The sequence below is a fragment of the Alnus glutinosa genome, chromosome 6 (assembly GCF_958979055.1).
Source record: "Alnus glutinosa chromosome 6, dhAlnGlut1.1, whole genome shotgun sequence".
Lineage (NCBI taxonomy): Eukaryota > Viridiplantae > Streptophyta > Magnoliopsida > Fagales > Betulaceae > Alnus > Alnus glutinosa.
The window spans coordinates 28976842-28990583 of NC_084891.1; the positions used below are offsets into that span (position 1 = coordinate 28976842).

General features: G+C 34.5%; 2 protein-coding genes across 2 annotated transcripts; both read left to right on the top strand.

The window, feature by feature from the left end:
• Positions 1-345: 345 nt before the first annotated feature.
• LOC133870352 (uncharacterized) lies at positions 346-749 on the top strand. The gene has a single exon (XM_062307449.1). The coding sequence runs from the start codon at positions 388-390 to the stop codon at positions 658-660; it is 273 nt and encodes a 90-aa protein (XP_062163433.1). The 5' UTR covers positions 346-387; the 3' UTR covers positions 661-749.
• Positions 750-11939: 11190 nt separating this feature from the next.
• On the top strand, positions 11940-13249 carry LOC133872052 (putative F-box protein At5g55150). Its single transcript, XM_062309556.1, has one exon. It carries the CDS (start codon positions 11996-11998, stop codon positions 13100-13102), a length of 1107 nt encoding a protein of 368 aa, XP_062165540.1. The 5' UTR covers positions 11940-11995; the 3' UTR covers positions 13103-13249.
• Positions 13250-13742: the final 493 nt, after the last annotated feature.

Below are 13742 nucleotides of genomic sequence, written 5' to 3' on the forward strand. Positions count from 1 at the left end.
CAAGGAAGAGAGAAAAATAATAAAATAAGAATAAAAAAATAATATTTATTTGATATAGGGAAAGGTAAGGGAATTTATTTTGAAATTTTTTTTTTATAGAGAAACAAAAAGTAGTTTTGTTCCTAAATATAAAAAAAATAATTGAAAAAATCTGTTGCCGCTAGTGCTCTTAGTATACGCTTACTAAGCACAAAACCTGGGGTGCCCTGGGTAAACCACACGTGGCAACCAATTGAGTTGCCACACAAAATAACGAAAACTACGTGTCGTTCATTTGAACATTGAACCAGCAGCACAAATACCCGGGTAGCTAGATCAGTAGATTGCATCATGTCCCAAAAGATTTGTAGTGACGAAATTCAGGCTAAGTCTCACTGAAAGAAAACAATGGAGAAGGAGAGAGATAATAGAAAGGAGTACGTAGAGAAGCAGACACAGGCACCCAACATCACACCGATGAAGCCTGTGACCCACGATGCTTACGGTGGAGGGATGTACGGCACTGAACCTGGGCAACCAAAGAACCCCACGAAGCCGCCTGCGAGTGAAACCCAGAGTGCTGATGGGCCTGCTGAGGCCGCCTCGAAGCCCAAGCACACCCCTCCGCCTTCATCGGGTGATCGAGATATCGATATCACCGGCCAGTCTTACATTCAGTAACTATTATTCACTGTTTCTTTTTTTCATATTCCACGTGTTTCTATGTAGTCTCCCAGTTATGTCTTTTATGCGTTAAAATGCTTTTTTAATTCAAGAGTGTACTTTTCTTTTTCAATTAATATTTGTTAAATATTAATTAAATGTGCATTTAATTAGTCTATCTTTAACATTTAATTGTCTTTTAATTTTTAACCTAATCAATTTACGCTCTGGTCTTTTTATTTAGGTATAAAATGTTTTTTTTTTTCACCAAACAGAAAATCAGATTTTTTTAACAAAAATAATTTAATTCAATCATTTAACTTATAAAAATCAAATTTTAGTCACAATATACAAATATTAATATAAAATAATTTTAAAAATTAACTTAATTTTGAGGCCCGTCAGGGTGGCTCTCACTGAGGCCTAGTGGTAGTCAGGGTGGCACAGGACCCGAACTGTCCAATGATGATCTAGTGCTGACTTAGTGATAGTCCAGTGAAAACTCAAACTCAATAAATAGTTTACAAAAATTAAAAATAAAAATTATTTGCTGAAACTAAAAAATATTATTTTCATCTACACCAAAAACTAAATGATACAAATATATATATATATATATATATATATTACATTTTACACCGAAAGAAATTAACCCTTAAAAAAAATATATACATAATATTTATAACTTCCAAGATCTTAACTATCATGATTTTCACAATAAATAGAATAAAAGAAACATAACAGAATCCATATATAACAATAAAAGTCTTCTTCAAAGTTCAAACACTAAGAAATAGTTTCTTTCACTTGACCCTCTTAAGATATACAAAGCTGATGGATATTGTACATATTTATAGGGTAGAGAGAGGATCGGTTTCCTTTGTTCTTTTATCACCATTAATTATACTTTTCATCAAAGTTATAATTAATTAACAAGAAACATTAATTTCTCATAGTTAATTAACCAACACTTTATTAATGTATATTAATTAATCATTAACCAACAATTAATAAAGGATGATTAATTAACCAACATTAAAATCGAGTTTAATAAGTTGTCTTATGTGCCAGGTCATGTGAGACATTAAATTCTTACACATGTACTGTGAAGATAAATTAATTTATATTCCGATTTTATTTTTTTAACATGAATTCACTATCAAAACCCGACAGTGTTATAATTCCTAGTTTTTCTTTTTCCATGAAATATCTTAACACATTGATTTGGTAATATAATTTATCTGATGAGATTTTTGACGTTATATCATACACATTAAAATTATATTTTAACCAGTAATTGATCTTTTTATTTAGCGTCTTTATTATTTGAAAATTAATCTTAGAATACAACATATATTTCACTATTTGTTTTTTTTTTCTTGGCTATGGTAGAAGTTCGAAGAAGGTTTTTTCCATCATTTACCTTTTATTTAATTTAAATATTTTATATGTTAGACTTTATTTATTAAAAAAAGTTTTTAAATTTACAGAAATATTAAAATATAAATCAAATGATTAATTTTTATTATTAATAATTTAAATTTATAAAATAAGCAGTAATTTACCACAAATTCTATTAAGCTATCACTAATTATACATGCATATGAATTAAATCAAGAAACCTTTCGCTGTCATTTTATTTTATTCTGTCTGCTTGTACTTGTTTAATTAGTTTATCTCAAAAGGAAAATTATAAATTTACAATAATATCACAATAACTGTACAACACTCCCATAAAGGTGAGCCCCAAGTGTTATGTAATTGTTGTGGTATTGTTGGGTAGGAATCAATGTCTACCTTACTTTTTTGTTGTTGGCCCAGCAAACAAGATAAACAACATAAAAAAAAAAAAAAAAAAAAAAAGAAAAAAAAAAAAGGGGTTGTTGGGTTCCACTCTTTCAAAATCAACGGCTGGGCGTCCTCTGCAACGTACAAAGCATCGGCAGCGCCAAATATTTATCTGTTTTGTCAAAGCTGGGCGTCCTTCCCTTCTGCAATAATTTCTGACCCTTTCTTTTATTTAATTTGCTGTATTCAAATAAGACAAATGGTTCAAACCAGCCCACACAGATTTTTTTTTTTTTTTTTTCAGTTAATTTGTCGGTATTTTTATTTCTTCTGAATTACTAATTTTTTACCAACTTCTATAAAATTATATTTTTCAAAAAAAATTTATGTTCAAAATTATTGATTGAACAATATTTTAAAATTAAGTATAAAATGCAAGAATTGGTACAAAATAAGTGCTAAACATAACTTTTAACCCTTTTTTTTTACAAAAAAAAAAAATTGAATATTTTATTAATCAAATATCACAAGCATAAAGCTCTTACATCACAAAGCATAAACTTTTGTAAAATTATAGCCATATGCTATGAGGTTACAAAGTCATAGATACAAACAAAATTCTTACAATAAAGTTTTATTTATGACTTTCATATTTCGCTAATCCATGTACAAAAATAGTTAAAGAGCAGATTTGTTCCGAACAAACCAAATTTAAGAAAAAGGTAGCCTAAATGACAATCTAAAACATATATATATATATATATATATATATAGCAGCTAAAGATCATTGTATCTAGTTACTTTCAAAATATAAGTTTGTGAGATATATTTTTTGAAAAAAAAAATCATAAATCTTGTGTGTTGTTTTTTCTTCACGCGTACACAGAAATTTCAAACAACATGGCATACAATTCTTTTAATACTTAATATGGTAGCAAAATAGTGAATTTCTTCTACTAGCGGCCAACTTCTATAATTAGTTTGTTTACTTTAATTTAATGAATAGTTTTATTATCTAATATATATATATCGTCTTTAATGGTATAATTAACTTCTTGTTGTGACTTGTGAGAACAGTTATGCCTCCAATAATGGACTGACATTGATTTGCTCTGTTAAAATGATTGCAAATTCAAGTGTACGTTAGGCAATTGTAATCAATAAATTTTCGGTACGACCAGCGTCGATTCTCAGGAAATAACGGAAATTTTGGTTACGTAGCTCGGGATTGGATGGAGAATTTTTTAGGATCGAGCTAATTAAGTGCACATTAATTCCAACTGATCATGGTGGAGCCAAAAATGGCCGAGGCCATCTCTGCTATTCATGCTATTCAGCTTGGTCTAGCAGCAGGTTTCTCGGATGTTATAGTCGAAGGGGATACCTTGCCGCTTATTCAAGATATCAACATGGTTTCTCCGCTCCTTAATACTACTGGGCACTATCTGGATAGCATAAAGGAGGCTACCATTAGCACACTATTTGGCAAAGGAGGCTGCTCTTCATTTAATTTGTTGATTATACTCGGGCCGAGGTTCCTCCATCTATGATTTGTAACTTGCTTTGTAGGGAACGTGTTATTCCCTAGATCTTCTCTGTAAAGGTCGTCTTTTCTATCAATGAATGGAGCGGTTCTAATTGTTGTTAGATATTGTCTCCATATATGGCCTATATGCCACATATACAGTGTTTATTATATTTATTATAAATATAATATACGGTATTACGGTTAGGTAATTTAATTAATTTAGATTACCGTAATGGAATCGTTTAATTGATTTAAAATCAATTAATAATATTGTTTCCTTGATGGGAGGAACAATACGGTACTTACCATATTTGAGGGTCCCTGACCTAGCCTATAAATAAACAGCCTGTGTACACCATCAGTACGGCAATACAGTCATAGGCATAGGTTAGAAGATCTCTCAAATAATAATTTCTTGTTCTTCAGATGGATCGTGGAAACGCTTGAGCAAATATGGCTAGAGGTAAGCCTGAATCCTGTTTTATTCGTTTTCCGCTGCGCATGTTAGATTAAGTAATATGTTAATTATTTCTAACATGTGGTATCAGAGCAGCCTCTATGCTATTTTGTTTAGCATTAAGTCTTTGTTGAATTGATATTTTTTGTAAACATAATTTATTTGAAATTATATTTATCGTTCACAAACGGTTGAAAAATATATGGGTATTAATTTTTCAACATGTTGTTTGTTCCATTGTTCCATATGGAACAGAATTCAGCCTATTATTATTGTTGTTCACGAACTGTACGTGTTTGTGTTTCGGATATGTGCATAAGAGGATTGTTAGAGATTGCAGTAAAACACCATACATTGCCGACAAACCTTCACCGCCCGATCTCTCCTCTACCACCGGCGGGATCGCCACCGGCATACAGTAGGCGCCGGCCCGTCGTGGCCGGCGTCGTTTGTCGAAGGAGAGGCCGCTTCCAGCGGCCTCCCCCTTCACCGAGACTGGCGGCCCTCACGGGTCGCCTGATTCCTGGACCAAGGCAGCGGCAGTAGCGGGTGCCTGAAGAAGAAGCCCATGCACCGGCCAATCTCCTCAACTCTGGCTAATGGGTGATTTTTCGCCGCATGAAGTAGACGCCGGCCCTCTTCGTGGCCGGCGTCGTTCCGTGTAAGGAGAGGCAGCTTCTCCTTGTCACCGAAATGGACGACCACCTGGAATCTGGACGCACAGCGACGTGGGTCGCCGTGTCTGCTGAGCAGCGGCCCATTCGTGGCTGCTGCATGAGGTGGCAGTGTTGAGGTTGGCCGGTGCTGAGAAGAAGAAGGAAAATGGCCGGCGAAACTAGAGGAAGAAGGAGAAAAACGGCGCAGATGCAAAATTTTTCGGGTCAAAATTCGGGTTTCCGGGTTTAATAACCGGGTTAGAGTTTTGACCCATAAAGAATTCCGGATCGGGTTGGGATACGGGTAGGGTTTCATACCCATAAAGGATTAGGGTTTTGGCCCATAAAGGAATTCGGGTATCGGGTATGGGTTAAACTCATCAGCCCACCCGGTTTTTAAGTGGGTTGACCCATTCGGGTCAGCCCAATCCAGAAACCCGTTGGCCCTATATGGCTTAAAAAAAAAGAAGGAAAAAAAAAAAAAAAAAAAAAAAGGAGGGAGGTTTTAAATGGGCTGACCCAATTCAATTTTATTAAAATAAAATTGGAGGACCCATTTAAGTGGGTTGACCCGTTTTGGGCCAGCCCTATATAGAGACCCAATCCGATTAGGTGGGTTGACCCGAATGGATCAGCCCAGTACAGCAACCCATTTCAGTAGCCCATCAAGAATTAAAAAAATAGTAGGCTCATGTGGGGTTTAGAACTTGGGTTCACCAAGTGTAAAGGGCCTTGGCCACCTACTAAACCATTGGGCCATATTTTTTATTATGTCCTCATATTGCAGTTTTATTCCACTTATTATTTACAGTGTTGTATTTTAAGATTATTGGTTCTTTAATACATATATTGAGGAATATATTTTAATTGTTGAATTTATATTGTTATATATAAATTGTTTGATGCCTATAGACCTAAGAATAATTAACAATACCATATATACTGGTGTGTTTACAGTAATATCTAAGAATGCAATGTCGGGGAAAGTTCTGGCAAGGAAAGTCTTGGGATTTAAGTGTGTCCGGTGTGACCCCTCTCACTTTCCTGGGAGCTCATCTGCTTGCACCTTGGAAAATGTTGTTTACCCCATTTAAGTATTGGTTTGTTATATTCCTAGGGCTATTAAAGGGGCATCTATAAAGTTGTTAGATGTTAATGAAGTAGCAATTATCATGATAATTTTGGGAGAGCCACAGCATCCCAATTTTGAATGACAATTGCATCAAGATTACACACACGTAATTATCATTATGATTTTGGGGAGCCACAGCATCCCGATTTTAATGATAATTACATCAGGATTACACATATGAACATCATAAAGAATTTTGTTAGATGTTCATAAACTGCAGATTGATTATTATGATTTTGGGAGAGCCACAGCATCTCGATTTTATAATAATTGCATAAAGATCGTACACGTGAACTTCATATAGAAAAATTAACATCGTCTTGTAATTAATTCATAAATTTAATTACTTATCCCTACAGGGAAGTTTTTATTTTTATGACTTAATTAGAATAAGATAACAAATTTGGTATTGAAAGTAAAATTTCTCTCGGTTGCCCACAGGTACGGAGAATTTTATTTTTCAATATTTAAATTTGCCTTAGTCTTATTGATAAAGAGTAAATTTCATGCGTGATGCAACCTTTGCCCACAAGTAGGTTGAAATTTACTATTTAAATTGGCATTAGCTAATTTAAAATAATGTTAATTCATAGCATTAAAATGTTTATTTTCTTGGTTATTGCAGCTGTTCATATTACTTTACTTTGGTAGTTTTATATTTCAATACCTTATGGTAATATTTTTCTAACTGGAAAAGGATTAATATACTTTTTCATTTGAGTGTTTCTATTTCCATTATGGGAATGAAGGATATTGTAGTTTAGCTTAAGTCCCTAAAGATTGAGATTTTTTGAGTCATTATTGGTCATTTTATTTTTGAATTCTCTCTTCTAAGTGTAGAATTTTCATCTTGTAACACACGTAAGGATAAATGGTTAGTAAACAAACTTCTAACCATGTGTGTTCTAGGATATGAGAGAATCGATAAAAAATGTTTACATGATTACTCATGTTGAGGGAAAGACCGATAAGTGCAATCATGCCCAACAATTAAAGCATGAGAATAAGGTGCCAATAAAGTATTATGACAATCAAGATACTTATTTCTCGTGCAATAAGGAAAATTAAGGGCATACAAAGAAAGATTGCATGAAGTAAAAGAAATGACTTAAAATAAAGATAATCTCATATATCCAGTATGTCGTGAATCTCTTGTAGTGACTCATTCAAATATGTTGTGCATTGATTATGGTTTAACAATCCACGTTGTCAACACAAATGCAGAGTCTTTTTAAAATGAATAACACGTGTTTATAATTTGAGCTTGTTGGGATCTATAGGTTAATTTTGAAATTCAGTTATAATTTTTACCTCAAAAAATGATTTATATTCCATAATCTTTTAGAAATTTATTTTCTAGTTTGGCTTGTTAAAAATTTCAATTTTATTTTAAACTTGAAGTTTTTCTTATCTTTGGTGGAATATTGGTTGGGGTTTATTTAAAGTCTATTTAAAATTGACCTATATCCCAACTTTTGAAACAAAATTATTTGTTTGTCTCTGCATACTGATGTTGACATAAAGTAGAGTCTTTGAGAATTTAAAAATGCTCTTGTTATGGCTTTGGAGATTGAAATATATCTCTATACAGAAAATAAAAGTCGGTAATTTACTGACTTTGGTACTTGTGTGGACTGCATAAGGGAAAGCATACCAACAAGACCATTAGAGGTGCCAAAGAGAGCCTTTTAAGATTCTTGAGATCATGTACATTGAAAGGTATTAACCTTTCCATACTCATTGCCTAAATGGTCAGAGATATTTTTATCTCTTTTAGTGATGACCATATAAAGTTTATGTATCTCTATCTTCTAAATATTAAAGCTGGGGTATTGAATGTTTTTAATACCTATAAGGAAGAATAGGAGAAACAATTTGAAGATCATAAGATCTAATATAGGCATAGAGTATTAAGGTAGGTACACACAAAGGGAAATGATTAGTAATACTAATCTGCTATTACCCTTATAGAGTAAAGCTTTGAAGACAGTTGTGTATAAGTTAAACAGTATTCCATCTAAGGTTGTCCATAAGACACCTTTTAAAGTATGAAATAGATGGAAGCTTAGTTTAAATTATTTACACATATGGGGTTGCCTTGCTAAAAAGAGGATTTATAATCCTCGCCTTAGAAAATTAGATTCAAGGACAACCAGCGGATCTTTTATAAGCTATCTAGTAAACTTTAAAGGGTTCTAATGTTTTATTATCCTTCATATAATCCTAGGGTTGTTGATTATAAAATTTCTAGAGGATGCAGAACCTAGTGGGAGTGCTCATTCACATAAATTGAAATTTGAGGAAGCACTAGAGTTGACCAAATCTCCTCCTAATAGAGGATGATTGATTGTATTCAGGAAAAATCAGATTGATTATCCTGAGCCACAGTCAGTTATGGAACAACCAACTCATACAGAACAGGTTCAAAAGTCTATTCTCCCATTGCAAAAATGCAGAGGAAGTAGAATTAAGAAAATCCTATAGAATAAGGAGATCAACAAGTCTTAGTGATCATGTTGTATATCTCCCAGAGTCTGATGTTGACATTGGACATAAAGATGATCCAAGTTTGTTTTCACATGCTATGAGTGGAAAAAACTCCACATTGAGATTCAGTGCCATGAAGTAAGAGTTAAATCCATTGCTCAACAGTCTAGCTAGACTCGTAGCCAATGGTTTTACTCATAAGGAAGGCATTGATTATCATGAAACATTCTCTCCAGTGTCTAAGGATGGTTCATCAAGATGATCATAGCATTAGTAGCTCATTTTTGATCTAGAGCTACATCAAGTGGATGCGAAAACGACTTTTTTGAATGGGGATCTTAAAGACGAGGTTTACATGAAACAATCAAAAGGTTTTATAAATAACAGTCAGAAAGCTTGCAAATTAAAGAATTCTATTTATGGGCTATGATAGATCTCTCATCGGTGATATACTTTTTACAAGGTAATTGAAAACCTTGATTAATATATATATCTTAAGGTCAGTGGGAGTACAGTAATCTTTCTAGTCCTATATGTAGATATTATTTTTGCAAGTGGTGATTTAGGTTTGCTACATAAAGTTCACAAAAATTTGAAATGAAGGATTTGGGTGAAACCTCTTATGTCTTTTGACATAGAGATTCACAGAGACATAAATAATATTAACATTGTCTCGGAAGCCCTACATTGAAAAAGTTTTGGGAAAATTTAGAATGAAGGATTATGTACCTTCAGTAGCAATTAAGAGGGACCAATTAAATACAGCTTAACGTCCCAAAAGGTATTGGAATAAGGGCAGATGAAAAGTTTTGAGTGTCTGCATTATACATAACCATATGACTGACAATAAATATATTGAGTCAATAAAGTGCTGCAAATAAAGTCTTGCGGTATATGCAAGGAACCAAGAAGTACAACTTAACCTAAGGATACACTTTCCATTTGAAGGTGGTTAGTTGTTCAGATTTGAGTTTTGCTGATTGTGTAGTTAGTAAAAAGTCTACTTTAGGGTATATATCTTTTTATTGAAGGATATATCCTAGAGATGCAGTATGCAGACTATAGTTGCTATGTCTACCAAGAAAGCTAAAAGTCTAGCGTGCTATGAATTTAGTACATAGGCATGATGGTTGAGACATTTGTTGAAAGTCTCAATCTTGTCGATTTTACAGTTAGACCATAAAGATATTCTGCGGTAATTCTACTATAATCTTCTTTTATAAGAATAAAGAGTAGAAGCAGAAGTAAATCGACATCAAGTATCTCAGTAAGAGAGATAACATTAAGAGACATAAAGGGTCTATTGAGCATATAAATACTGAATTAATGATTGCGGATCCCATGACTTAAAGTTTACCGGTAAAGAAAGAATAAAGTCATGCGGAATATATGAGACTCATTAATTCATTTTCGCTTGGTTTGTCTCTTTTTGGTCTATAGACATAAAGTTATTATAATAAAGATTTTTTGTGCACATTTGTTATTTTATCCATGAGGATAAATAAAGTTGGACCCGAATGACTTATAGGAAGTTCATTCATAAAGCTTGATTATCCATAAGGTACTCATGTAAGGAGTGTTTTACATCGTGATACATGGAAGGGACGACCTAATTTTATAATGGTTTTACCGCCATGATTCGTGTGAAACATTTCTTATCTGAGTGGGAGGATTCCATAAGTGATTGGCCAAACTAAGGAACCTAATACCATAAAGTCATGTGTCATAAAGGCCAAGTGGGAGAATGTTAGATATTGTCTCCATATATGGCCTATATGCCACATATACAGTGTTTATTATATTTATTATAAATATAATATACGGTATTACGGTTAGGTAATTTAATTAATTTAGATTACCGTAATGGAATCGTTTAATTGATTTAAAATCAATTAATAATATTGTTTCCTTGATGGGAGGAACAATACGGTACTTACCATATTTGAGGGTTCCTGACCTAACCTATAAATAAACAGTCTGTGTACACCATCAGTACGGCAATACAGTCATAGGCATAGGTTAGAAGATCCCTCAAATAATAATTTCTTGTTCTTCAGATGGATCGTGGAAACGCTTGAGCAAATATGGTTAGAGGTAAGCCTGAATCCTGTTTTATTCGTTTTCCGCTGCGCATGTTAGATTAAGTAATATGTTAATTATTTCTAACATTTGTTCCAAAAAAAAAAAGAAAGAGAAGAAATAACGAACAGTAGAATTTAATATATATTATCGTGGAGAGAAATTAAATGATTCGTTTTCTTTTCTTTGTTTTTCATTAGGAAGTTTAGCCAGCAATATTGGAGAGATTAAAGAATTAAAATAACTTACTTAATGGAGTTCAAAAAAAAAAAAAAAAAAAATTAATAGAGAAAGCATTGGGACTTGAATAATTCACCTATATTATTTTAAATATTTTTGAGATATTTTTAACTCGACTAAGTTAAATAATCAACTTTTTTTTTTTTTTTTTTTATCAAAAAATAACATAACTAAGCATTAATCAAATGTAAAATAAATTGAGTATATGTTAATTAAGATTTTGAATCCAATAACATAAGATAAACTATGCATTCAATATATTTTTAAATCACAAATTAAGCTTTTGAGATATTCAAAACTCGTAATAATATTCACCCAGAGTTGCTGCAGCTCTTTTAAAGGACATATAATTTGTCTCTTCCATTAAAATAAATTTCTTCCTGTTTTTGGCCACCCAGCACAGAGGCAGTTCGTGGCTTTTGCATAACCAATTCCTCTTCTTATTTTGTCCTTTTGGTTGACCATTCTACGTTTCAGCCTTGACCCTGGCCCCACGTTCTGCTCCACCTGAAAAAACAAACAATGGAGTTTTGTTTTATGCCCGCATACGCACAGGCGCACAGCCTCACGCAGAGTACCCGCGCATGCTTCCAATCAGATCCCATCACCCCTTCCATGCTACCATAAAACCCTAATTCCGACGCCTCTCAGCTCTTAAAAACCTTCCTTTTCTTCTATCTTCTCTGTAAAAATGTGCCAGTTGAAACATCAGATTCAACCAGCTATCACCTAAATCTGCCTTCTTTTTTCCGAAATCGCCCTTTGATTCATTACATTATACTCTCAAAATCTTAGTTCCTGGGAAAACAGGAAATCTGCAGAAAATGGCCGTTGATTGGACACAACTCCCGCGAGAACTCCTGCAATCAATCTCCAAGAAACTTACCCTTTACAGTGATTACGTCCGATTTCGAGCCGTTTGTCCCTAGTCGCGCTCTTCAGTCCAAAGGTTCCCACGACACCTTCCCCCTTAATTCCCATGGCTCATGCTTCCCCTCTCCAAATCCCAACTACAATCCCACCGCTCCTTCTACGACGTCTCCACCAACAAGACCCACCATCTCGAGCTCCCAGAAGCTTGTCACTCTCAAGTTCGCGTTGATTCCTCAAACGGCTGGCTCGTCATCATCGACAGCTCCTTAGCCATCCTACTCCTTAACCCTCTCACCTTGGCCAAGTTCAATCTCCCTCCGCTCTCCTCCTTCCCCAACGTTGTGAGCCTCGACTTCTCCAAAGTCGGTAAGGAGTACGAGTACACCATCCGAGAGGCGTCCGGAAAGATCTATCGGCTTAATTTGGAGGAAATGCGCGACTTTTTTATCAAGAAAATCGTTTTATCGCCGTGTTCAGTAGACAAAGACAACTTCATCGCAGTGGCGATTGTCAATGAGACCGGCGAGTTGGCATACTGTAAGAACGGCCATCAATATTGGACTTCTATGGGCGATGTGGGACTTGCCTGCTGCGACGTTACATATTACAAGGAGAAATTCTATGCTGTGGATGCGGCCGGATCAGTCATGGTGTGCGACGTAAGCGACGAATCACCTAGTGTTTCGGTAATTAGGATGCGTTTCTCGTCGACAATAGGTTACGTTTGCCACAAGGTATATTTGGTGAATTCAGGGAACGAGTTGTTAGCGGTTGTACACCAACTGGATCATCAACTCCCACAGCAGGGTCCTTTTATGTTTTACTTGAGAACCGTGTATTTTGTGGTATACAGAATGAATTGGAGTAGGCAGCGGTGGAGCAGCGTCGAAGACTTGGGTGACCGCGTGTTGTTTGTGAGGGAAAGTTCATCTGTGTCGTTGTCTGCTGCTGATGTTCAACGATGCTCAAGGATGTCACCGAATGAATGTTTCAAGAATTGTATCTATTTTACTGATGATAGCCGTGTTAGCAGCTATGATGGGGACTTTGGTTCTGATAGACCTTCCTGCTATGATATGCTCCATAGGGACGATGATGGTGCTTTTAATTGGGACAGAGGCATCTACACGTTAACGGGTGGAAGGATTATCTCTTTGCCATGTCGTACGCGAGATCCGCATGCACTTTGGTTTACACCGACTCCATGCTCAAAAAGTTGAATCTAGTCGCCGACAAAGACGTTTGGGTTTACAGCTGCATGCATTGACGTCTCATTTTGATAATTAGTATGTTAAGTTTATGTTATGTTGTTAAGTTTATGTTAAGTTTGTTGTTTCTACAAGACGTTTTATTTGAAAGTTTATGTAAGTGAATGAATGCCTGCACTAATTATATATCTAGTAATATTACGTTTAAGGCATTACTGCATCAATCTTGAGGCTGATTTTCGAGGGCGTTGTCGTCTGTTTTTAGTCTAATAGCTTGTGTTCTCGGCGTCCTATGCAACTATGGCGCGCGAATAGCTATAAGAGATTGATCTGATTAACATAATCAATTGTTTTTGTTTGTTTGTTTGTATGTTCCATCTGCAGGTTTGAGGTTTAAAATATTTTAAAGCCATTGCGATTTTATATAAAAAATAACAATTTTAAAACCTAGTTTATAATCGCACCTAGCCCTTGATAAAATTATGTATTTGGATAATATTACAATAAAAATGCGGTTTTTCGTAGCAAATAACTTGAGTATGACTATGAAAATAATTGTTTCCAAATGGTAGCTCAATCGATTAGGGAACCACTCTTCATGAAAATGAGACCCTAATTCGAATAATTATTCCCCTCTTATGTGGACATGTCA

Coding starts and splice junctions, on each gene's coding strand:
- LOC133872052 (XM_062309556.1), top strand. CDS start 11,996: ATGCTTCCCCTCTCCAAATCCCAACTACAATCCCACCGCTCCTTCTAC.
- LOC133870352 (XM_062307449.1), top strand. CDS start 388: ATGGAGAAGGAGAGAGATAATAGAAAGGAGTACGTAGAGAAGCAGACA.